Source organism: Cornus florida, unplaced genomic scaffold, assembly GCF_030987335.1.
Source record: "Cornus florida cultivar Cherokee Brave unplaced genomic scaffold, ASM3098733v1 CherokeeBrave_3.0.0_Hap2_Chr06, whole genome shotgun sequence".
In the NCBI taxonomy this organism is placed as follows: Eukaryota; Viridiplantae; Streptophyta; class Magnoliopsida; order Cornales; family Cornaceae; genus Cornus; species Cornus florida.
In genome coordinates, this window is record NW_026775576.1 from 97,343,061 (window position 1) to 97,367,963 (window position 24,903).

The 24,903-nt window shown below is 33.9% G+C and overlaps 3 protein-coding genes and 1 long non-coding RNA gene across 4 annotated transcripts; 2 read left to right on the forward strand and 2 right to left on the reverse strand.

Annotated features, from left to right (window-relative positions):
• The first annotated feature begins 1,949 nt into the window (after positions 1 to 1,949).
• LOC132313171 (scarecrow-like protein 9) lies at positions 1,950 to 5,232 on the forward strand. The gene is made up of 2 exons (XM_059811852.1): positions 1,950 to 2,021; positions 2,500 to 5,232. Exon 2 carries the CDS (start codon positions 2,500 to 2,502, stop codon positions 4,837 to 4,839), a length of 2,340 nt encoding a protein of 779 aa, XP_059667835.1. The 5' UTR covers positions 1,950 to 2,021; the 3' UTR covers positions 4,840 to 5,232.
• A 5,518-nt stretch (positions 5,233 to 10,750) lies between these two features.
• LOC132313173 (uncharacterized) lies at positions 10,751 to 12,235 on the forward strand. Its single transcript, XR_009483395.1, has 2 exons — positions 10,751 to 11,181; positions 11,999 to 12,235. It is a non-coding gene; the product is annotated as an uncharacterized LOC132313173 (long non-coding RNA).
• Positions 12,236 to 13,436: 1,201 nt separating this feature from the next.
• LOC132313172 (uncharacterized protein At5g02240-like) lies at positions 13,437 to 18,803 on the reverse strand. Its single transcript, XM_059811853.1, has 7 exons — positions 18,084 to 18,803; positions 16,111 to 16,382; positions 15,982 to 16,018; positions 15,789 to 15,886; positions 14,878 to 14,939; positions 13,946 to 14,069; positions 13,437 to 13,799 (listed from the first exon to the last, which is right to left on the reverse strand). The coding sequence occupies exons 1-7, from the start codon at positions 18,136 to 18,138 to the stop codon at positions 13,680 to 13,682; spliced, it is 768 nt and encodes a 255-aa protein (XP_059667836.1). The 5' UTR covers positions 18,139 to 18,803; the 3' UTR covers positions 13,437 to 13,679.
• A 1,405-nt stretch (positions 18,804 to 20,208) lies between these two features.
• On the reverse strand, positions 20,209 to 23,034 carry LOC132313174 (uncharacterized protein C24B11.05-like). The gene is made up of 9 exons (XM_059811854.1): positions 22,878 to 23,034; positions 22,035 to 22,110; positions 21,884 to 21,949; positions 21,679 to 21,776; positions 21,551 to 21,588; positions 21,371 to 21,458; positions 20,949 to 21,275; positions 20,797 to 20,862; positions 20,209 to 20,510 (listed from the first exon to the last, which is right to left on the reverse strand). The coding sequence occupies exons 2-9, from the start codon at positions 22,093 to 22,095 to the stop codon at positions 20,358 to 20,360; spliced, it is 897 nt and encodes a 298-aa protein (XP_059667837.1). The 5' UTR covers positions 22,096 to 22,110; positions 22,878 to 23,034; the 3' UTR covers positions 20,209 to 20,357.
• Positions 23,035 to 24,903: the final 1,869 nt, after the last annotated feature.

Here is a 24,903-nt window from a genome sequence, read left to right on the forward strand (position 1 = left end):
AAATTTCTTGTACACGTTTATGTGGGAACTTGGAAATTTAGAGTAGTAACCTAGTTTGTCCTCACATCCCTTCAGTCATTGGATCAAGACAATGCAGACGGAGAATATCCATATTGTTACTTTTTCGAACCATCTCCGACGAAGAAGCATCTGTGCAACACCAAGTGGTATCACATATGTACAATGGTTATGTCACCTATTACCAAGAAATTAGGTTTAGTCTGGACATTCTTTTGCTGGCATTCTTAGTATCCTTTTACAGTCATTCTTTCATAGGTCCAGATTACAAGTGCGCATGATATATATTACTAGGTGTCTAAATGGAAAAGTTGCCAATCCCATTTTCTGAAATCAAAGTATTTTATGATTTGAAAAACAGAATATGGGGCTGTGGTGACATTGTTTCTGGGGCTTTATAATAAAAATGAGTAGGCTACACTTTTTCTATGTCGATATGTGCACTCATAATATATTGTTCTTTCCATGCGTTCATTGGATGGATCTTTTAATTACAGAAAGTACATACTAGAAGGTTGGGAACATATGGAAGGTCCTGGATACATAATTTTTTATTTCTCAGGTAATGTTTGGATAAATTATATGATTATAAAAAGTTCCCACTATAAAAAGTGTGATTGTCCCAGCTCATTGAGGTTGTGTTTTGAATGGGAGGGGCTAGACAATTGTCAGAATTGTCACCAATACATGTGCTCTTATGATATTTTTCTCACTTTTCAAAACAAAAAGTGGTGGATTCAACAACATTGTAAAGCACAATTTAGTTCACGTTTTGTAGCCTGTATTAAGGATGCTCGTGCTTTTGCCAGATACATGTGACGAAGTGAGATCCCCATCATTCATTTGATGAAGTGAGATCCCCATCATTCAAAATGAAGAGTCTCCATTGCAACACATGCACAACTGTCTATTAGCATTCACTTCATATTATACTTTATACACCTCAATCTGTATTATTTGATTTTTTTATTTATTTTTACTTTAAAAATGAACCTTTTCGAAGTAGAAAAAAGACTACCCGAATTCTTAATTTAGTTTCGAAAAATGATAAAAGTGTACGATTGTTATTACTTATAAATGATGCGTAAATTATTGAGATAAATACTTTGAAAAGAGAGAGAGTCTATATTATAACTAAAAGAAACACTAATAGAGAAGTTTGTCTCTAGTAAATAAATAAAACAAAAAAAAAAAGTTTGTCTAGTGTCTTCTCTTTTTAGATACCATTTAAATGTCGAGGTCCAGGTTCAGGAATGGTTTATCTTATAGCCAATAGTCGTTATCCGACATTGTCTAGAAGTCGCGCAAAAATTGAAGATTAGTCGTTAATTTCATGTATTATGTTTTTTCTAGGCAATCCTATAATTTTCTTGACGGCCAAACTGGAAACGCAATAAAAAAAAATATGAACTATAAAGCACCGACCTCTGGGAAGTCTTTAACACGTGTAGACCTCCGGTCAACCTATGATTGACACCCACTTTGAGTGGTGGGGCTACTCACTAGTTAGGACCAAACTTATGACCGGTGAGGCGATATAGACTGAGAGTGCCTAAATCAAAACCTCGTCCACACCTGTCTGTCCCCTTATCCTCCCAAAAATATGCTGCAGCTTCTCACACAGTTGACACATGCACTAGTCCACATTCACACCTTCTTCAATTGACACGTATGCAGCACTAGGGCATTTTCGGTAATTCGACTCTGAAACGTGGTCGCGCTCTTCCGGCTTAGAGACGGAAATGGAAAAAGTGGTTCCTTCCTACCCAAAATTTCCCTTTCGTGTGCCACGTGGCGATCTCTGATAGGCCACAGCATGAATCCACTGCGTTTTAATTTATAGCCCGACGAAGAAGGCCCACCGGCTATAGCCGGTGACATTTTAACGTCGCTGAATTAACGGCTGTGATTGACTCGGTTTGTTAAATGCAGGTTTTTAAGAAGACTGGAGCACCTTATTTCCACTTCACACACTCTCTCTCTCCCCTAAGTTTTTCTGTGAGGTACGCGTTTTCATTTTCTTTCTCGTATGCTGTTCTCTATAAGCAAAGTCCAATTTCAGTTAATGAACATTTTCTAGGTTTTTGAACTTAATCATATGTTGTTTTATGGTTCATAATGCTGGAAGTAGTAGGTGTATATATGTTGTTTACAGTATCTTTATCTGTTTCTACATGTTTAAATTATACTTCTGATTAAAGCTTGATAAACCCAGAAAATTTCAATCTTGTTGATTCAATTCTGGAGCTGTTTTTAGGTATTTTAATGGATTTAGGATATGTAAAGTGTGTTTCTTGAAAACAAAAGCTTCTATTTGGATTCAGGACTTGAAAATTTATATTTTAAAAACAAAATTATCTAAGAAATAGAATTTTACTTCTAGAAAAAAGGGAGAGAGAGAGAGAGGAAGAGGCAATTATAGATGAGTTTAAAGTTGGGCTTCTGTTAATATTGAACTTCAACATAATTTTTGTGACATAGATGATAATGGATCCAAGGCTTCATGGATTCTCGGGTTCCATGAATGGAATCCAGTTGGGAAATCAATATGTACCGGGTTTATCAGATCGGAACCTAGTTGGTGGACCAAGATTTGTGAACACCTTTCAGGATCCTACCTTTGGAGGGTTTCAATTTCTTCCAAATGATCCCTCATCGAGTAATTCAGTCCCAACCTTTGGAGGGTTTCAATTACTTCCGAATGATCCATCAGTGAGTAATTCAGTCCTGAGTTCAACTTTGACTACTGAGGAAGATCCTCACGAGGACTGTGATTTCTCAGATGCAGTTTTGAGCTATATAAGTCAGATGCTTATGGAGGAAGACATGGAAGACAAGACATGTATGGTTCAAGAGTCTTTGGATCTTCAAGCTGCAGAGAGACCATTTTATGAGGTCCTTGGCAAGAAGTACCCACCTTCACCAGAACAAAACCCAACTTATGTTGACCAAAATAGTGAAAGCCCAGATTATTATTTTGGAAATCAAAGCAATGGTTTTAGTTGTAGTTATAATAGTAATGGTTACTTAGTTGATCCAAGATGGTACAACAATCCCACTGATTGTAGCACCTCTCAACTACCAAATATTCCTCTTTATAATGCTTCTCGGTCATCAGTTCTTTTTTCACCTTCTCCGTCGTCAGTTGGTTCGTCAAATAGCATAAACAATTTTATAGATGGGTTTTTGGACTCTCCAATAAGCCCTCTTCAGGTCCCTGATTTATATAACGGAAGCCAATCTATTTGGCAGTTTAGGAAGGGGGTCGAAGAAGCGAGTAAGTTCCTTCCAAGTGGTAATCGGTTGTTAGTTAATTTGGAGGCCAACAGGTTGGTACCTCGAGAACTAAGGGGAGAAACTGGTGAAATGATGCTTAAGGTGGAGAAAAAGGAAGAGGGAGAGTACTCACCAACTGGGTCAAGGGTAAGGAAGAATCCTCATAGGGAGGATGTAGATGCAGAAGAAGAGAGGATTACTAAGCAGGCAGCTGTTTATCCTGAGTCGACCGTGCGGTCAGAGATGTTTGATGTTGTATTGCTCTGTAACATGGGGAAAGGCAAGAACCCCTTGTCAACTCTTCGTGAAACCTTGCAGAATGGTGCAAGCAAGAATATGCAACAGAATGGGCAATCGAAAGGATCCAATGGTGTAAAGGGCCGTGGTAAGAAACGAAATGGTAAAAAGGAAGTGATAGATCTGAGAACTCTCTTGATTCATTGCGCACAGGCTGTTGCAGCTGACGATTGCAGGAATGCGAATGAATTGCTGAAACAGATAAGGCAACATTCTTCTCCTTTTGGGGATGGGAGTCAGAGATTAGCTCATTGCTTTGCTGATGGCCTCGAGGCACGCTTGGCTGGCACTGGTAGCCAGATCTATAAAGCCCTGATCAGTAAGAGAACTCCTGCTGCTGATTTCTTGAAAGCATACCATCTATATATTGCATCATGCCCATTCAGGAAGATTTCGAATTTTGTCTCTAACATGACAATTATGAATAAAGCTGAGAATGCAATGAGAGTCCACATCATAGATTTTGGTATACTCTATGGTTTTCAGTGGCCTACTTTTATTCAGCGTATCGCAACACGAGAGGGTGGGCCACCGAAGCTTCGGATTACTGGGGTAGAATTTCCCCAACCTGGTTTCCGGCCTGCAGAGCGAGTTGAAGAGACAGGGCGACGCTTAGCGGATTATGCTCAGAGTTTCAATGTGCCATTTGAGTACACCGCCATAGCAAAGAAATGGGAAACCATCAAAGTTGAGGATCTTAAGATTGACAAGGATGAATTTCTCGTTGTCAACTGTTTGTATCGCTCTAAGAACTTGCTTGATGAGACTGTGGTGGTTGATGGTGCAAGGAATATAGTTATGAATCTGGTAAGGAAGATTAATCCAGAAATCTTCATCCATGGGATCATTAATGGAGCCTATAATGCCCCCTTCTTTGTTACCCGTTTCCGGGAGGCACTGTTCCACTTCTCATCGCTGTTTGATATGCTCGAGAATACAGTACCCCGTGAACACGCTGAGAGGATGCTAATTGAGAGGGAGATCTTCGGGAGGGAAGCTCTGAATGTTATAGCTTGTGAGGGCTGGGAGAGAGTTGAGCGGCCGGAGACATACAAGCAGTGGCAAGTCCGTGTTATGAGGGCAGGCTTCGTGCAACTCCCTTTCGACCAGGAGATCAAGAAAAAGGCAACAAATAGGGTGCGCTCAAGCTACCATAAAGATTTCGTGATTGATGAAGACGGTCAGTGGCTGTTGCAGGGATGGAAAGGGCGAATTATATTTGCCCTTTCTTGTTGGAAACCTGCTTAGGGTGTACTTGAATTGCATGCTTATTAGCTCTCAAAAGTATGCAAAGGTAAATGCTGTTCTTCAGGCCTCAACCAAGGTTCCTTCTCATTGTTGCTGTACCACTTCTACTTGCAAAAGACGGATTTGCTACCCCAAAAGATGAAGTAGTTGCTGATTTCGATAATTAAGCTGTTCATGGATCAAAGGTACGAGAAGAGCATTGGGCATTTGGTAGATAATTTAGACTTGCAGAATTGAATCATCTTGTAATCCATTCCTTACTACGGAATAGTCAATAGTGTCATAGATATTTTAGGAAAAATGCTGCGACTTCAATGTGATTATGGTAAAAGAGCTAACATGTATGGGAGCAAAACTGTCTACATAAATGCAACACTTACTATTTGTTGTCAATTGTTGCTGTCAATTGTTGCTCTCTTTCTCATCCTATGTGCATGTCAACTTTAATTTTGATTTCTTTATGCATGTTAGAGACATAATGGGTGATTTTCTGGGTTGTGATTAACACAAATAAAAAATTGGTATTATTCACTGTGAAGGGAATTTAATACAAAATTATGAAAGAGACTGATAGGATTGTAAGCAGTTATAAAAATCTGATGTCTGAGAGGTAAAATGGAAATTTGACTGTTGGATTAGAAGCCATTAATTACTTCATGAGAAACTTGGATTTCTGCTTGATCAGATATGAAATGGCCTTCTGTTCTTGTCCTGTAAGTGAGCTTTCTCTCTTTTCTTGAAATCTCTATTCAATCTCAATCATCTGGTATCGCACAGCTCAGGATTGATACAATTGGGATAAGCATAGGATTTTCAAGGAAGCAAACCGTGTGGCCAAACACGTTTTAGAATATTTGAACTTTCTACAAACAATGTGTCAAACTAGAAAATGACTTGGAAATTCTCCTAAAGTGCACAAAAAATGATTTCAGATTTAAAGTCGCTGTGTGTGTGTCAAGTTTCTCAGGACTGGTCATAAAGAAAGGGACGTATGTTAATTTGGATTTCATGTCGTCCATATACATATAAATTTGTATCATCATAAATGTATGAATATTACAGCAATGTATTACAATACAATAGAGGGTTTCAATATGGGAGATCTAAGAACAATAGCGTTGCAGTTGCACCATAACCATGTTTATATTTGGAATGCTGGTTGCTTTGGCGCAACTGAGGTTTCTGTGTCAACATCTGAACCTGCTGCAAGAGGGGTCCTCTGTCTAGCTTCTTCCATGTGAAGCCTCCATTAATATCATTTTCCAACATCCACTGTGTGGGGACCTTTTCATATATTAACCATAATACAAGATATTTTGTGGTGAATCACATGCAGCATGCCATTTCAAGAAAATAGTCCTCGCTAAAGTATATATATGCACACACACACATATATATATGGTTTTATATTTTCACATATATTTTTTTATTCATTTGTAGAAATTAATTTCGTGCAACCACAGTTGTTGTGAGTGGTGGTCCTTGGAGGAGGACAACACATCCATCACTGGACACTGGTCATTTCAATTCATTGAGATTGGAATGCTATCGCAATACGATAAAATGGAATTTTAGGCGCAGAAAAGCAGTGATAAGGACCTGGCTAAAGATGCTCTCTGAATGGGACCAAGTGCAATGGATCAACCACATTATGTTAGTGAGGTTTATTCCATTGATTTTTTCCAAGTATCAATGTGTTCATTTTGAAAATAAGAGAATTTTTAGTATAGAAATTAGACCGACAATGGAATTGACAGTTGATAAAGACAGTCTTTGACAAAGCATAAATAAAATCAAGATAATACTATGCTGTTATTGAAACAAATATTACAAACAGGATCATTGCAAATTTAATCACACAGCAAAAAAAAAAAAATTATGGAAAAAAGGATTACATCACTCTTTTTTTTAAAAAAAAAAAAAAAAAAAATGGGGATAACATCACTTCAATAACCTAATGTTCATTGTTTAGGTATGGAAGGAAGTATTATTTACCTTTTCACTTCAATTACATGCTAAATTATTAGATATTATACGTTATATTACATTTATTTCAACTTCTTTAGAGGTATCTTGTCTGACATTAAATTCGGATAAAAAAGAAATTGAATATATATGAGCGGGTGTGCAAAATGACCTAATAATTCACCCGACTAATTACAATTTTGTTCTTTTAAAGATTATATTTCCCTTTGCTTTAGGTCGGCTCCATGTTGATGCACACCCCATATGCAATGGTCTTTGTTCCGAGAAGTGAAGCAAAATAGACTAGTAAATTAGTAATTGATGACAAAGACATTAGAAAGGTCCAATTGTTGATTACTACATATTAGTAAAAAAAAATGTCACGGTTATTGGTCGAACATATGCATTGACCAAAGGAAAACATTATTAGTCTAACAATTTGTGTCTTGTGAGGACCACTTAACAAAGATATGATTAATTTGTGGCTATATGAACAACCACATGAAGGTTTGATTTAATGTTAATAATTAATTGCTAATAAATCCACTAAATCCAACATTGATCTCCTCAGCATGAAAATTACATGTGCCAATAATGCCCATTATTTTATGCACATTGGTTGAGCATATGCCCAACCCAAAAGTTACAACAATTTTAACTTAACGCTTCACTAGCCCCCACTTGACAAGGTTGGATTCTTAGCTCTTTAGGTGGAATGATTACGACATTTCCATATGTTCTTGTTCCCGTGACCAAAAAAATAATAAAAATAAAAGGCTAGTATCTTTTTTTTTTTTTTTTTTTGGGTAAGTAAGTGACTAATATATAAAAATAAAACAACAAGGGGCATACCCCAGGCCCAAACAAAACACAAAAAGGCTAATTGGGCAGGGAAAAAGGCGGTGAGTTGAAACAAAAAACAAGCGTAAGCATAGGAGTCCAATTTCATGACAGGCCCAAACAAAAAGGAGTTCAATCCATGTGCAAACTACTACATCCTTTTTTTTTTTCTTTTTTTTTTTTTTTTTTTTTTTCTTTTTTCAACTACTTTTCTGAGATGTCTTGTACTCATAGGCCAAGAGACATGTTTTAGCAAGTTCCAATACTTGGTGGTCATCTCATAATCTATGGCCTGTGGCCCAAAATTGTTATTAGTATGAAATTTTTGACCCAACTTGACTCAATTTTGTATCTGTAGTCGCATCTTTGGAAATCGTTTCCTTGCTTTTGCTGCGGAGTGTGTGTTGTCGAAAGTATGTTTGATAATATACTCATTGATTGAAAGTATGTTTGGTAATATAAAGTTTATTGTCAGATATATGAAAGCTAAAACTAGAAAATTTGTTTGTTAAGAAGGTGTTCTAAGATTTTGATACAAAATTGGCTAGTTAAAATAAAAAGCCATTTAGAGTTTTTTTTTTTTTTTTTTGGGGGTGGGGTGACAACAGAAAACATGAAACAAAAACAATTTTCAAACAGACCCTAAGTGCTTGCTTACAGAACATAATAGATATTTTGAGAACAATGAACCAAATGTGAACATTTAAGACTGAACATTCTGACTGGCCACGGCTTGTTTATTGAAATCACATGTATAATTGATGCTGACCTATTGCGGCCCGACCCAATTTTATCATAGGAAGGTAGAAAACAACTTTGGCTGAATATATATCTATACTATTATTAGATGTGCAAAGAATTTTAATATTTCAGTATTAATATAAAAATAGAGTTTTTATAAACAAAAAATTACCTAAAAATTATTTAAAGAGTTTAATTAAAATTACAAATTACCTAATAAAATTTATAAAAATTAATTTAAAGAGTTTAATTCAAATTACAAATTATCTAATAAAATTCATTTTTCTTGTTCCACATTAATTTTAAGTAAAAAGGATTACATGGAAGCATCTTATCAAATTATAGGCCTAAATAAATAATAATCATACCTTTCTCGGCCTTTTGGTTAAGATCAGGTGTAGTACTAAATTTTTTTGAGTTGGCCTTTTGGCTAACTTTTCTTGGTCTTTGGTTAAGATCAAGTGTAGTACTACTTTCTCAACCTTTTGGCTTTTAATATTTATTTATTAATATAGAAAAAGAGTTTTTATAAACAAAAAATTTCTGTATTTATTTATTAATAATATAAAAAAAGAGTTTTTATAAACAAAAAATTACCTAAAAATTATTTAAAGAGTTTAATTCAAATTACAGATTACTTAATAAAATTTATAAAAAATTATTTAAAGAGTTTAATTCAAATTACAAATTACCTAATAAAATTCATCTTTTTTGTCCCACATTAGTTTTAAGTAAAAATGATTTACATGGAAGTCTCTTATAAAACCATAGACCTAAAGAAATAATAATCACATCTTTTTCGACCTTTTGGCTAAGAGATTTAAAGAGTTTAATTCAAATTACAAATTACCTAATAAAATTTATAAAAATTAATTTAAAGAGTTTAATTCAAATTACAAATTACTAATAAAATTCATTTTTCTTGTTCCATATTAGTTTTAAGTAAAAATGATTACATGTAAGCCTCTTATAAAACTATAGACCTAAAAAAATAATAATCACACCTTTCTTGGCCTTTTGGCTAAAATGAGGTGTAGTATTAAATTTTTTTGGGTCGGCTTTTTGGCTAAGATCAAGTGTAGTACTCTTTTCTTGGCCATTTGACTTTCACTATTTATTTATTAATATAAAAAAGAGTTTTGATAAATAAAAAATTACTTAAAAATTATTTAAAGAGTTCAATTCAAATTACAAATTAACTAATAAAATTCATTATAAAAAATATGATGCAGAGAAAGCTCAATACTTTTTCACATGCTCTCATTTAATTAGTTTCATCACTTTAAAAAGACATTTTTGAATTTTACTTTAAGGTTGGACACCATAATATCTGAACAATAATGGCCAAAACGAAAATTTTGAAGTTGACTGAAAGATTTAGAAGAAAAGTAGTAGTGATAAATTAAACTATATGGTCGATACACACAGTATGTAAGTTTTTCCCTTTTGAGACAATTGGTCCAACAATAAATCCATGCTGGCGATTTGGTAACAACAATAACCAGCAATTTACTTAAAAGATAGCTGGATGGTCAATCAATGGACAAAATACCATTTGACACGACTGTGTGTGTGTGTGTGTGTGTGTGTGTGTGAGAGAGAGAGAGAATTAATGGGATGTTGGTTCTCCCACAATCAACTTTACACGTATGACAATGCCAACCTAACACAATTGGGAATATTTTTTTAAAAAATTTAATTCAACTAATTGATTAATAATAATCCTGCATGCGTGTTAACATCATCGTTGATGGCTTTAAACTTTATGAACAAATTCAATCAACCACGTGAATTCTTTTTTCATATTTTTTTCTGTCATTGGTTATATTTAACTTTTAAACTCTCTCCTCCAATAAAAGTGGCCGACTCCAATTATCATTTATGTATGTTGACTAAGATCTAATGTAGTATTAAATTTTTTAAGATCGGCGTTTTAGCAAACCTATCTTGGTCTTTTGGCAAAGAGTTTCGGTCTTTAAGTATTTATTTATTAATATAAAAAAAAGAGTTTTTATAAACAAAAAATTATATAAAAATTATTTAAAGAGTTTACTTCAAATTACAAATTATTTAATAAAATTTATAAAAATTAAGTTAAAGAGTTTAATTCAAATTACAAATTACCTAATAAAATTCATTTTTCTTGGCCTTTTGGGTAACCTTTTTCGACGTTTTGACTAACCTTTCTTGACCTTTTGTCTAAGATCAAATGTAATACTAAATTTTTTTGGGCCGATCTTTTGGCCAACCTTTCTCAGTTTTTTGGCTAAGATCAAGTGTAGATGTGATAATTCTAATTTTCAGCATTTTATAATTTTCAGAAAATTCGTTAATGCAAGGGCATTTTCATCTTTTCACTTTACCATCCGGGTTTGTGGTTGGGTCCAGTTACATTTCCTACATTTTAATTTATGTGGTGATGTAGCATTTGTATGGTGCAATTGTGTATTTGTGGTGTAATTAGAGACAAAAAAATAAAGAGAAAAGGAAAATAATTTCAAGTGGGGCCCACCACTAACTTATTTGGCCAAGAAATCTTCTTTTCTTTCTCATTTTCTTTCTCTTTCCCGTATGCTCTCTCTCCCTCTCGGTTCCTTCTCTTTTTCTTTCATTTTGGAGACAAAAACTTTGAGGTTTGATTACTCAATCATCTTTCATCGGATTTAGGAACTGTTTGAGGCGAAACGAAGCTTGTAACGAGCTCTACGCATCCATACTATCAATTTCCAGATTTGAGTCTTCCTTGGAGCTCGAATTTGGAAGACCTATTCTAGGGATTTCGGCTTGGATTGTGAGGTAGGGACATCTTAAGCCATGGAATCTTGCTCTATAATGAATCATGCTCCTCTATGTGTGTTATAGCATGTTTAATTGTTGTTGATTTTGATTAAAATGATTTAATTGACAACATGCTAGTTATGTAAATGTGTATAACATGGTTGAATGAAAAGTATGTCTATGTGATGGTTGTTTACATTTTTTTTTAAGGTTGCTAACTTGCTATAATGATGCCATGAGAACATGCTTATTTATTATTGTGCTAAGTTCCCATTTGTCATTATATTGAGATCATGATATGAGCCTACATCTCATTGGGTTGCATGAAAAAGGGAAGTGGTTGTCTTGAAATGAAAATGGGGATTTGGGAATGAATGTTTTGGAAAAAAATTGGTTTTGACAAACCCGGTCGCTGCGGGGTTACCAACGGGCCGGAGGTTAATGTAGCCTAGGGAGGACTAGGGAGAGTACCCTAGCGTGGTTGAGCTATTCGGGCCCCTCGACGGCGCCACGGGGTCACCAAAGGCCTAGGGACGGTAGCCAATCCTCCTCTCGTCGCGGCGGGGTTACCAAAGGGGGTTACATTAACTTTGAACGTGATGGTTTTGAGAATGAAAACGGGAGTGACTTTAGCATGCATTGCATCTCACTCCATTTGCATTTGTGTGTGATTGAATTTGACTTGTACTTGTAATTATTTTTTCCCTTCAATGCATGTCCCCAATCTCCTATTGGCCTATGCTTTATTTGGATTTACTAGGACACAAGAATTGTGTCTTAAGTGTCACCTGCTGAGCTATATACTCACCCCTATATCTATATATATTTTTTTCAGGTTTTGGAAAGGAACTAGTGGATGACAACCCACCTCAAGCTTGAACGGCGTTAGAAGTCCACTTTTATATCTTTGTATATTCCCCATTATTTTGTAAAACACTAGAAGTGCAAAGATGTATAATTTTTTTGTGGAACTTTGTCATGTAATATAACTAAAGTATTGATGATGTTTTGGATAGGGATTTGATAGTATGCAACTTGTTGATGAATGGATGGATAATCCTAGTTTGAAGCATTGTCTAGATTAGTTGGTTGTATCATTATCTTTTGTTGCCGTGAATTCGGAATTTGAGCCATGACAGGTTAAAAATGCAATTAAACAGGTTGTGATAGGCCTATTTTTAGGGGAGGTCATGCCGAATTTTTTTTTTGTTTAAAAAGTATTAGTTTTGAGTCGTTACAGGACGGATCCAGGATTTCTAGGTGGGGTGGGCTAACATTAAACATGAATACTAAAGAATTGGTTCGGGCCTTTATTTTTAATATGGCGGCTGAGTTTACTTAGGTTTTATTGAGTTTTTGGAGTGGGCTAATACTATTAATTTTTTATTTTTTTATTTTTTGAGCTAAGCTAATATATTAGTTTAGTAAAAAAAAGAATTTTTTTTTTTTGGGGTGGGCTAAAGCCCACCTTTGCCTACCCTTGTGTTCGCCCCTGAGTGCAGTACTACTTTCTCGGCCTTTTGACTAACCTTTTCAAATTATAGAAAGTCTAAAAATTATTACCTAATAAAATTCAAATAAAATATTTATTAAAACTCTAACATGAAATACATTTCAAATTATAGAAACTCTAAAAATTAATACCTAATAAAATTCAAATAAAATATTTATTAAAACTCTAACACGAAATATATTTCAAATTATAGAAATCTAAAAAAAAGAGTTTCTATAAAACTCTAAAAATTATTACCTAATAAAATTCAAATTACCTATTTTATCTATTTGTTGTTTCTAAAAAAATATGTACTCTCTCAATATTTGAGTCTTTTTTTGCCTTACTAAAATATATTTCAAATTATAGAAACTCTAAAAATTATTACATAATAAAATTCAAATAAAATATTTATTAAAACTCTAACACGTATTTCAAATTATAAATTATAGAAACTCTAAAAATTATTACCTAATAAAATATAAAAATTATTTCCTAATAAAATTCAAATAAAATATTTATTAAAACTCTAACACGAAATACATTTTAATTTATATATTTCAAATTATAGAAACTCTAAAAATTATTACTTAATAAAATAATTTACCAAATAATAAAATAAATTACAAAACATTCATCACGTGCATCTCAGGTGCCTTTTGCTAGTGTATATATATATATACATAAACACATGCCATTCCCGTAAATAACAACATACATATTCGTTACCTAACTTACCATTCCGTTTTATGCTCCTGTACCTCAAAACACCAAACACTGATTATCTAATAGGAAAAGGAACTTAGATTTTACTTTAATTTGGCAGTGTCACTAAAGTCTCATAAAAATAACACCACATGGGCTTTCACAAACCCATACACAAACTGCTAACATCCTTGGTTTGCTCTCAGTGTTCTTTCCTGGATCAAAATTCAGTATCATGATCCAAAGGTAATTAGTAACTATGTTCTAGATAACCAACTTTTGAAGGTCGATGCAAATATATAATTCTGCCCATTGAACATTAAAATCGAGCCGTGATTTGGGAAAAGATAGCCTTGAAATCCTTCGTTGGCGTGCCAGTTCCCTCGAGCTTTGAGGCCAGATCAAATGCCTTAAACTTGGACTCCTCAAACTGTAGTGCCTGTTCGGTAACAAAGCATACAATGTGCAACACACTCAGAATAATGCACCAACAAGTGATCTATTACAGCTTAAAGGTGAACAGAGAAGAGAACTGATAAGCAAATTAATGTGTGCTAAAGTAAAACCTTTTAGAGAGAGAGTTACCTGAATGCAGACTTCTGCAACATCAGCCCTGGCAATGGTTTTCGTGTCGGTCTGAAGAAGCTCATCATCCTTTCCAACAAGTAATTCCCGGACACCACCTTCTTTATCTTGCAAGCCTCCAGCTCTGTATTGACCAGAATGATGCAAGTCAAATTCTCTACTTACAGATTAGAGTGACTACAACAACAAAGTAAAAACACAGAGATATATCAAGGTCCAGAATTCTTTATTATCTAGAATTATCATAATATAAAACTTGATCTTAAGGAACTCTCAAGATAATTCAGGAAAAAAATTTAATAAAATGAAAAGGCCAAAGAATGCTGTAAAATTTTAATGAATTTAGAATCATCTAGATTCATTACACTTCTTGACAGCTAACCAGGAATTGTTGATTGATATGGGATGAAAAATGGGATTGCAGAGAATTATACAAAGTCTTAGAATTATTCATCTATAGAAACAATTAGAATATCGATATACAACCATGGAGATTCTAATGATAATCAGAGAAATGTAAGTCTAAAATTTGAGCGTGAGAAGATCAATGAATATTACAAACATTTCCTTAGGTTTATTGGATATGTGGTAATTACTGAATGAAATAGGATGAAAAATGACCTTAGGAATCTGATCAAACAACCGAGAATAACTTGTGAATATCATACAAGAATTCAAAATCTTGACAGTATACATGGAAAGTCATTTTGCTGGTTGTCAAATTATTTGTCCTTGAGTGTAGGTATGTGAATTCCTTAAGGATTAAAGGAGATCATAAATGAAATACTAGATGGCATAACTTAATAGACATTTAAGACGTTATGCAAAACACCACAAAAGATAACCTGTCAACTATTCCTAAAGAGTTTGTTATGTCTAAAACAAGAAAACATCAGTTCTCATGGAAATAAAAGTGAACAGGAATGGCATACCGTATAATTGTATACGGGATTCCAGAATCAGCTAGGTACTGTTCAGCCTTTCTTTTCCAAATCTGTGATATGGAAAACACAATAGAATTAATTGGAATGTGATAAATTTCTTGGCAGAGATAATAATAATAAAAAATAGCAGACCTATAAAGATGAAATGTGTTCGACTCAAATTAAGTTTCCAAGTTCCCGTTAATTGATATCTAATGTCCAAGTGTTGTTGCTGTGGACTTTTGCTCCTAGTGTGTGAGATCTATACTAGCTTGTTAGGTTCAAACCTATGAAGCACAGATAACTATCTAAGGGAAGTATATCCGGATTGGATATCGATACTCCTCGTACACTCGGTGTCCATATTTCCTAAAATTTCCATAATTTGAAAATAGAAATTTAAAAAGAATTTAAGATGTAGTTGATACTTCACAGATATTTTTGGACTCATTTATGAGGCATCATGCTTTTAAAAAATTTGTTGTATTGTCATGTATGTACTTGTAGTATATGCATCTCATATTATGTCCATGCTTCATAGGTTGGAACACCCAAACATTTTTATGGCAATCTTGTATTCACAAAGATTGCCATGTGCTAGCAAGAGAGAGTTTCAATGATTTTTGAAAGAGTTTCTTGCTACCAAAAATATATAAATAAATAATACATGGGAAATAAATAGAGATTAGCAAAGAGGTACTTCAACCTTTGAGTTTCAACAAGATTAATTAAGAGTACAGGGATGCACCATAAGGAAATCAATTGTATACTTTTCAAAAAAACCAATAAGGAGAGTGCATTTAGATGAAATTAATCAAATATGCAGCCCTGTAGTCATAAAGAAACCCAAAAGGAAACGAGAGAGAAAAAAATAAATAAAAAGACATTCAAAGAGAAAAGAAAAAAGAAATAGTATAAACCAATATATTTCCATTCCCCAAGGTGTTCAAGGGATGGTTGGGGTTTGTTCCTCCCATTGACCCAACCAACACAATATGCTTCACTCCTGCAGCTTTAGCTGTACATTTAGATCACATAGTTCAGAAAAACATATGAAGCACACCATATTTCATAAAGGAAGGAAAAAAAAATTGTAAAGAAAGAAATTCTCACCAGCATCTATTTGATTCTTTTGCCCAATCCAATCAACCTAACATGCAAAAAGTATTCAATGCGTGTCAGGAGAAAAACAAAAGATAAAGGAAGCACCAAGATCCTGAAGTTTGACAATGTAATAGTCACCTGTTCAGGATAAGCTCCATCTTCAAAGAAGAACTCAGGCCTTCCACCTTTAGTAATATCAAACCCAGGTTTCATTTTTGGCACAGCACTCGTGAGAATTATAAGAGCATCAATACCTTGGATTGCAGGAACAATGCTGTCAGCATCTCTTATATCTCCAACAACAACATCATCAGCACCACCAATTTTCTCCTTGCTCTCTACTGTTCTCACCAAACCTTTTCCAACAAACTGATCTGACATCCCCTTCAACTTCTTATAAACAATTTCTCCTGCAAAGGAAAAAAGTAAAGAAATAAGTAATGGTTCACAAAAGAACAACAAAGCACGAGATTGATGTAGTTTCATTTACACTTTCACAAAGAGAATATACGCAACTATTACAAACAGCTTTACACGATCGACTCAGTAAAATTTGTGTATAATCAGACAAGTAGATTCTTCATCTCCAAGAACAGAATAAATCAAGGTTACATTGGTCCGTGGTGTAGTTCTTGTCATTCAATTAGACAAAAAGATTAATCATATAATTTAACACACTATCAACCTGCATCATTGACTAGACAGCCTCTGTTGCTTCCACTGCTTCCCACAACCAGATGCCCAATGAACTGCTTGAATCTGTTGGGGAAGCTATCAAAGAGCTCTTATAATGACAACACCCTTATCTAGAAGTTGCTAAAAGTGAAACTTGTTGCAATCCCATTACTAAATCCTTAATAGTGAAAAGTGCTTAATTTAATGTGTACCCCCAGTTTTGGTGCTTTTGGCATATGATTGTCTCTCTACATACCAATGTAATATAATGTGTACCCTCAGTTTTGGTGCTTTTGGCATATGATTGTGTCTCTACATACCAGTGCTTACCTCGAATTTGAATTCAAGCCAGAGAAGGGACAACCTTAAAAGAGGGCAGCATAAATAGAATATGGAAATTGATATGTGAATGTAAAGTCAAATTTTCATTAGGTAGAAGGAGACACTCAACTTAGGTTAAAAAAGGAGTCACTCAACTTAGGGGAAAAAAAAAAAAATGAGTCATCACTCAGAATTAGGCCTAATAAGTGAACCTACAGGACTAATCACTAGGCCTCAGCTTGTTGGTATGCAACAACCCCATAAAATCAAAAAGCACTTGATGCAAGCTTATCACTCTTGGGGGCTCGTTTCATTGCTTATGTTACAACCTTAATTATTAAGCGGTCTTAAAACACCATTTGGATGCAATTTTTTTTTCGCTTCTCTCACCCCTCTTTTGCTCCCATCATTAGATGATTAAAAAAATTAAAAGATTCAGACCACTAACTACACGAAAAACTTGAATGGTTCAAGAACTTAAAAGCACGAAAAACAATTTAGAGAACCATAAAAAGACTGTTATTGATATGCCTTTTTTAACTAAAAAATTATCAAGCAAACTAATCTTCATATTGCTTTCTGCTCTTCGGTTTAAGAAAACAGTTTTTCGAAAAGTGAACCAACAAGGCCCATAATTTTATTTCGAGTAGATGGTAAACAACATGGTATCGGAACCTTGGTTTTAAGTGGTCTTGAGGTTCAAGACTCCACAATTGCGTTTGTTTCCCCTGGTTTGGTGTGCAAGTTTTGCAATTTGCTCTACTATGCATGTTTGCCTGTCCAATTATGAGGACGACATATATTGTTGGACCCATTTCTATATCAATTACGCTTTTGGAGCAATTGACAGTCCTAACATAATCTATTCCATGAAATTCACTTTCAAAGTTATAAACCAATTCATATTTTAATACAAATAAACCCAATTTATCAACAACAATAACAGCAACTAATTGACCCTAAAAAACATGCAGTCCCCAACTATATGAATCTCAGCCAACCCAGAATCGAGTATACAGAAAGATATTAAATTGGGTATTCACTTACATACAGAACATAAGCATATATATACACATACATTTAGTTTCAATAAAGAAAATTAGAGAAGTGAGTACCAGTTCTACCGCCAGCTCCGGTAACAAGAACTGTGATTCGGTTTAAATCCGCCATTTCTGATTAGAGAGAAAAACCCGATTATTGATTCCTTGTTTGTTGTAGAAATGGCGAGAAAGGTGTGTGACTGTGTGCTCTTGTGATATAATGTTTTTCTGGTAAGTGATATTAAGGTCTTCAACAAACAATATTTATGACATTAATGGAGGGTTAATCCTGTAACTGACGTAGGGAAAAAGAAAAGGCTAACTAATACTCCGTATGATTGAGACACGTGTCGTCGTGACCAGTAGACGGAGACTGGTAGGATGAAACTAGTTTTTTTTCCACCGTAGTCGATCATCAGGGCGCGAAAGTTCTCGAAACAGCTTTACCGATAATCAGAAAAAAAAAAAATATGAGAAAAAAAAAATGAAATTAGAGGATAATATAATTTCTTTATGGCGTTTGGATAAGAAAGGAAAAAAATAGAGGGATGCAATTATGCTCATCTTTGAAGGGAGGAAAAAGTAAATTTTTTTTTCTAAAAAGTAGGGTATTGAGATATTTTACGAATTACAAAAAAACTCTCTTCAATTATTAATCAGTTGCGAAAAACGCCCTTTATAAATATTTTTGATAAAAAATTCTCTCAACCATTTTAAAGTGGTGATTTTAACTTAACTCTACTTAGAAATCATTCATTATTACTAAAATACTATAACAAACAATTTCTCTCTCTATTAATTATCTTCTCTCTATATCACCCCACTTTCTCTCTATATATCACTTCAATCACCCACCACGGCCACCCACTACCCGCCACCCACCACCCACCACCATGTATGGCTTTAATTACCAATTATTCCACCGCCACCCACTACCCACTACGCACCACCCACCACCCTGTAGTATGTATGTATGGCTTTAATTACTAATTATTCTAGGAAACAAAGCAAATATGTGACAAATGAATCAAGGCTATCAAACTGTATGAAGAGGAACAAAAATGTAATTTTTTATTTCATAGGCTAACCTGAGCCTTGGTACTTATCCGTGAGTCTCCCTATATATGCAACCTAAAACAACAGACTCGCCAAGTTGATTTGTGTATTTATTATTATTATTATTATTCATAATTAATATTTATTTTCATTAGTTTAAACACAAACTATCCAAATTTTAGAAAAAGGCAACTGCAAGTACAATTCCAAAACACCTCCCCTTTAAAAAGTAAACCGCTAGACCATTAATATGTTGATTACAATATATATATATAAAATATTAAATGTATATCTTATATCCTTCTGATATACACACTAACTACATATATACTAATAGTAGTATATATGTATTTACCCAGCACAAAATTTTGATCACGAAGGCAAAAGATATAATAACAGTGAATTCATAAGCCGGAAAGGATTCCTCTTACAGTGCTTGCTTGATGTGGAGAGAGAAAAAAAATATCTGAACCAATAAAGCATTCGCTTATTTTTTAATATTTATATTTGTTTGTCAATATATTTAATAAAATAAAATTCCTTTTTAGAGCCATAACACATAAGCTTAATTTTTAAGAAAAATAATGTTTTTATAGGATTTAAATGAGAATGGAGGAGCATATATAAAAATAAAAAATGACTAGGAGTGAGATATAATTTATATTGTTTTTTCACAGTTTAAAGGTAATTTTGATATCATGGAATTTTTTAAAACATTATTTTCCTTTTTATTTTATTTTTTTATATACTTTAAAAAATACAAAAAGGTTAAATTATTCCTCCAAATCTATCCTTTTTCAAACACAACAGAGAATCTCTACAATCTACAATAATTTGGAGGCCCTCTTGTGGCCCATGGAGTGTTGGGCTACAAAATGTGCCAAGATCCACCAAATAGCAGGCCGGAGACAACCCACTTCACCGATATTATTAAACCATAGAGACTAACAGAAAATTTAAATCCACATCCATATCCACAAAAACCACAACCTGTGATCAGCATTTCCTGTTTGCTAATTTCAGTCTGTTTAAGACTGTTGCTGGTACAAATTAACAGGACAATACTTAATAGTAAACATTAATTATTTTCCTCATTTATTACTTTTCTGATTTTGAAATAACAATCAATGCGTGCAATTGTGTGTCTAGTTGCCAAAAGATTTTAAATTTATTGATTAATAATTATTAACAGCAAAGCATCAACAGGAAATTGGTATATGACAAGATCCCATATACAAAGATACATTATATTTACATGGTTTCTCCCCTCAGGCGAAAAACTATGACACAAATCTAAGCTGTCACAGGTGTCACCTCCACAACCTTGTCGGAGTAACCAACTTCAGTCATCTTCTCTGCTTCCCAAAGCTCCGGCAATGCTTCCCTCATGTTGTGGATGCTTTCTAATGCATAATCTGCACCTTTAGTTCTCTGAGATGTCCCAACCTGCATTTATCATCATTTTTTGTTAGGAATAACATTTTAAGGTTTATATTGAAATAACAGTTTATGGGTTGATCTGGTTAATAATTAAATAGGTCTAATCAAATTAAACATGTTAAGCTCCTCAATATAAACACGACACGACAATAGCAACCTTCCAACCCGTCTAATGGATGAGGCTGGATGGTTGTGAGCCGCGGCACTTCTCAAATGAAAAAAGGTGAATTTTCACAGCATCAATAAGTAATAGCAGCCACTGTTTAAGGTTGCAAAATTTTCAGTGACTTACCAACACGGTGTGGAGACCTACGCGCTTTCCAGATTGTATGTTGCGGACACTATCCTCAAAAAACAGCTGAAGAGCAACAAAATTCAACATTAAAATAGCAATTAATTTGGAACACACAATGTAAAAATGATACAGTTACTCAGTCATCTTACTGTTCTGTGAGGATTGATGTTGGCTATGTTGAGAGCCCGCTCAATGGCAGCTTCTGATGGTTTGCAGACAATTGGTGTCTTGGGTAATCTCGACCCTGAATTAGGTTGAGAAAAATGTTCAATGATGTCAAATGTTTCGGTGCTACGTGTAGGAGTTGAAGAAGTAAATGGCGAGCCCACGAACTCAATGTCATCCTCATCATCAGAAGCAGTGCTCTTGTGAATGGGATTAAGAGTCTCAAAGCATATAATCCCTTCGAAACAGTCTTCCAACCCAAGTTTACTAAGTACTTTAAGGGTATGGACCTTGTCTGCATTTGTGAAGATCTAAGATACAGAAGAAATTGAAAAACAATGTCATAAGAACACAACTCCACACCAACACTCTTCCTAACGTAATCCATTTCAAACAATATACTTACGGTTTTCCGAATTGGCAAGCTTAGCAAAAGGCTTCTTAAAACAGGATCCGGTTTTAGATTCTCATAAGGTAATCTCCCATGAACAAAGCTGCAAAGCAGGGAAGTGAACTCCTTTATTAGAACCACCCCAAGAAAAAAGGAATTGTGTAAAATTACAGCATTTAAAACGACTTTTCTCACCTGTGATATTCATCATAGTCAAAATCATGGCCAATTGCCTGCAGAAAAGGTCCATGAATAAAAAGTTTATTATAAATGCTCTTGGCTTGACATTTACAGACGATGTTGAGATAAAAATAAAAGCATACCCTAAGACCGGCCATCGTTGTCCCATAGTTCTTGTATAGTAGGTTACACAAGTCGGGGATTTTGCTCTCGTCTATGCCAAGCTTTTCAACCATATAATCTAGTAAAGGTTATACAAATTAAAATTAGAAAAAAAAAAAAAAAGAAGGGGGGGAATATTTAAAAATATAGGAGAGGACGGGTAGAATAACAATGACACAAAATTACCTTCAATATTGTTGCGGCATCCAACTGCCAAACCAGAACTAAGGGGATAGAGAGTATCATCTAAATCTGCATGTTCGATGAACACACAATGAATCATATTTGGTGCAAAAATTGCAGTTGGCCAACCGGGCTTGTAAAATAATAAGCTTACCGAACAAGAGTGTGTCATATTTTGGTCTCTTCGCCTGTCTATAACGGCCCTCAAATTCCATTTCGATCTACAAAAACTTGAGTAGATAATGGAAAGATGTGAGCATTTTAAACCAGAAAATCTAGTATGAACATTCATATTAATAGTTCTCAGTCTACAAATTTTCATGGCTTTAAACGTAATTGAATCCGTCAAATCTTGCAGCCTATAGATTCAGGTCACAGACAAAAGAATGAAACGAGTCTATATGAATGGAAGCTATAAATCAAACCCGATCAGTTGGGATAAAGATTGGTTGAGTTTGTGAATGGACAGGACAATCCACAACCAATACCCCATATTGAAGGACCAAGAAAGGTGGACCAGCAACTTCATGGGTTTGAAACCTTTTTTAACTATATTATCATACAGACAACATAAAAGTTGTGCGTATTGAACAATTGTCCACAAAAGCAACCTTCAGCATATTAACAATTACCAACAAGGCAATACATTAATCAAAAGTAGTAAATTTAAAATAAAAATAAAAAATTCAAAATTAGAATGATTTTCCAAAATATATTACCACGAAGTTAACTAACAGCAACAGAGGAGATACAGAAAACCAGAGTAACAAGTGAATTCAATTATGAAATCACACATTAAAATCCTAAAATCTTCCACCTTGAATCCGGGACCTCATTTTTTCAAAACAACCTTAAATTTCCTGAACATTACTACGTTAATTTAAGATTATTATTATTAAAAAAAATTATTCATGGATGTGGTCTAGAGAGAAAATGAAAGAAAAAACAAACACCATAGAACCGGAAATATTTGAAAATCTCGAGAACAACAACATACCAAGTTCAAGAAGACGAACTCTAGAGAGAGAAAGTAATGGGATGAGAAGGAACAAGGCAGGGCAGACGAGAGGGAGCCAAATGCGAATGGGTATAGAGAGAAAAGTTACACGATAAGATTGAACGATGAAGGGGAGAGGGAGAATGAAGAGCAGGGACTCGTTGGATTTAAATAGGCAAACCGTTGGGTCCTTTTTTTATTTTTAAAATAATAAAATGATAATTTATTGAATACTAAAAATATATATATATTCACATTTCATTTTCTTCCACTTGCAATTCATTTATAATTTTTTTATAAATGAAATTAAAAAAAAAACATTTATTTAAAAAATACACAGTATTTTTTAAAGTAAGTGCAACTCACCGAAATTGTTAGCTTATGTTAGGCTAATTCAACCTAAACAACATGCTCTTTCTCTATTTCAAGTAATTTTGAATATTCGATTATTAAATTTGAGAATACATGTACAGTGCCTTTATTAAATGTATTTTTGAATGACAAATATATTATTTTATTCATTTTCTTATATTAATTGCATATAATTAAAGTGGAAAACATCCATTTATTTATTTATTTATTCTGCAGAAAACAAGGCTTGAAACACCCATTTCGTTTAAGTAAATTACGAAGTGGTTGAAAAAATGTGAGGCTTCAATTATTTGTCCACGTGGCAGAAGCTAAGCTGCTGTAACAGCCTTCTTAATGACTAAAATACCCCTACCCATACAATTTTTAGGAAATGCTTAAATTTATAATTATAATCTTTATCTCCTATTTTAGATAATGACACACCTAAAATTAGAATGCACACAATTGGCCTTACATTAAATAAAGAGATAAAAGTGTGTTGTTTAGAGGAGACTATAGCATTAGATTAGATAGCAAATTCTAAATAATCGGGATAAGATTCTGTTAAATTGATTTGAGTATGCATGGTTCATAAGTCACAAGACTAATAATAGTAGAATAATTAAAGTAATTATGGACATTTTAGTCATTGAATAATATAGATACTTATATTTGGTTCCATATCAAAACATCTAGATACTTCTGGGCACAAGTGGAGTTTTGGTTTCTCTGACCTTATCACATTTCTATTTGAACAAATATCAGCATCTGATATATAAAAATATTGTGATTCATGGACTGGTACTTCTATTTTGTGCTTGTACCCATGTGTTGTGTGTGTATAATATGTAAGTAATTACACTTAATACATGTATACCAATAAAATACCTGTGACAAAAGAAGTTAAAAGGTGATTAAACAAAGTTAACATATGTTCCTTTTTTTATTATTACATCCTTGGTGGAAGTAAAAGTTCCAAACACCTTTTGTCAAATTTACAGATTGCTTTTGATATTTCAGAGTAAAATCTAATATATGGCATTATATAATGTTTTAGAGATTGCGTTGAATGTCTTATAGGGCTGTGGGCGGCCCATAGTTTTTGAGACATCGGACTAGTTGGACGTTTGATAGATTTAAAATTCTATCTTGTAAATGCATTTCACCATAGCTAATAATGTAATATTTTCTTCCTCCTAAGTGAGGGTAGTGTTGGAAGGTTTTAAATGGCATACTGTTCAAGTATCTACCTTCTAGAATATGAGTTGGCCAACACAAATTCACAATCATGAATTAAGTAAGGAGTTTCCAATAAAGCTTGACAAGAAAAATTGGCAATTTACAACTCTATGCTTACTAGGTATGCTTTGCACCTAAGAAGACAAAGCTTCTTTCATTTAAAAGTGGGCATCTAAAGACCATACATATTTGTATGGTTAGGGCTCAAAGAGTACCTTACTCATACTGCAAACCTCTCAATTACTCTTTCCATAAATGTTGGGACTCAATAATACAATGAGCCGGTTCAAATTTAACAACAATCATTTTTATTTATTTATTCATTTTTTTATAAGGTAAATACTCTCTCATACACATCTTTCACAAATACTCATTGTAGACATCGAATCCTCACCTCCTCTTTGAAGAGTTCAAATTATGCCACTCAGACAGAGGT

Coding starts and splice junctions, on each gene's coding strand:
- LOC132313171 (XM_059811852.1), top strand. CDS start 2,500: ATGATAATGGATCCAAGGCTTCATGGATTCTCGGGTTCCATGAATGGA.
- LOC132313172 (XM_059811853.1), bottom strand. CDS start 18,138: ATGGCGGATTTAAACCGAATCACAGTTCTTGTTACCGGAGCTGGCGGT. Junction 14,940..15,788: donor TGGGGAATGGAAATATATTG/GTTTATACTATT, acceptor TCCATATCACAG/ATTTGGAAAAGAAAGGCTGA. Junction 14,070..14,877: donor ATCCCGTATACAATTATACG/GTATGCCATTCC, acceptor TGGTCAATACAG/AGCTGGAGGCTTGCAAGATA.
- LOC132313174 (XM_059811854.1), bottom strand. CDS start 22,095: ATGGAATTTGAGGGCCGTTATAGACAGGCGAAGAGACCAAAATATGAC. Junction 21,589..21,678: donor CAACGATGGCCGGTCTTAGG/GTATGCTTTTAT, acceptor CCTTTTCTGCAG/GCAATTGGCCATGATTTTGA. Junction 21,276..21,370: donor GCTTGCCAATTCGGAAAACC/GTAAGTATATTG, acceptor TCTGTATCTTAG/ATCTTCACAAATGCAGACAA.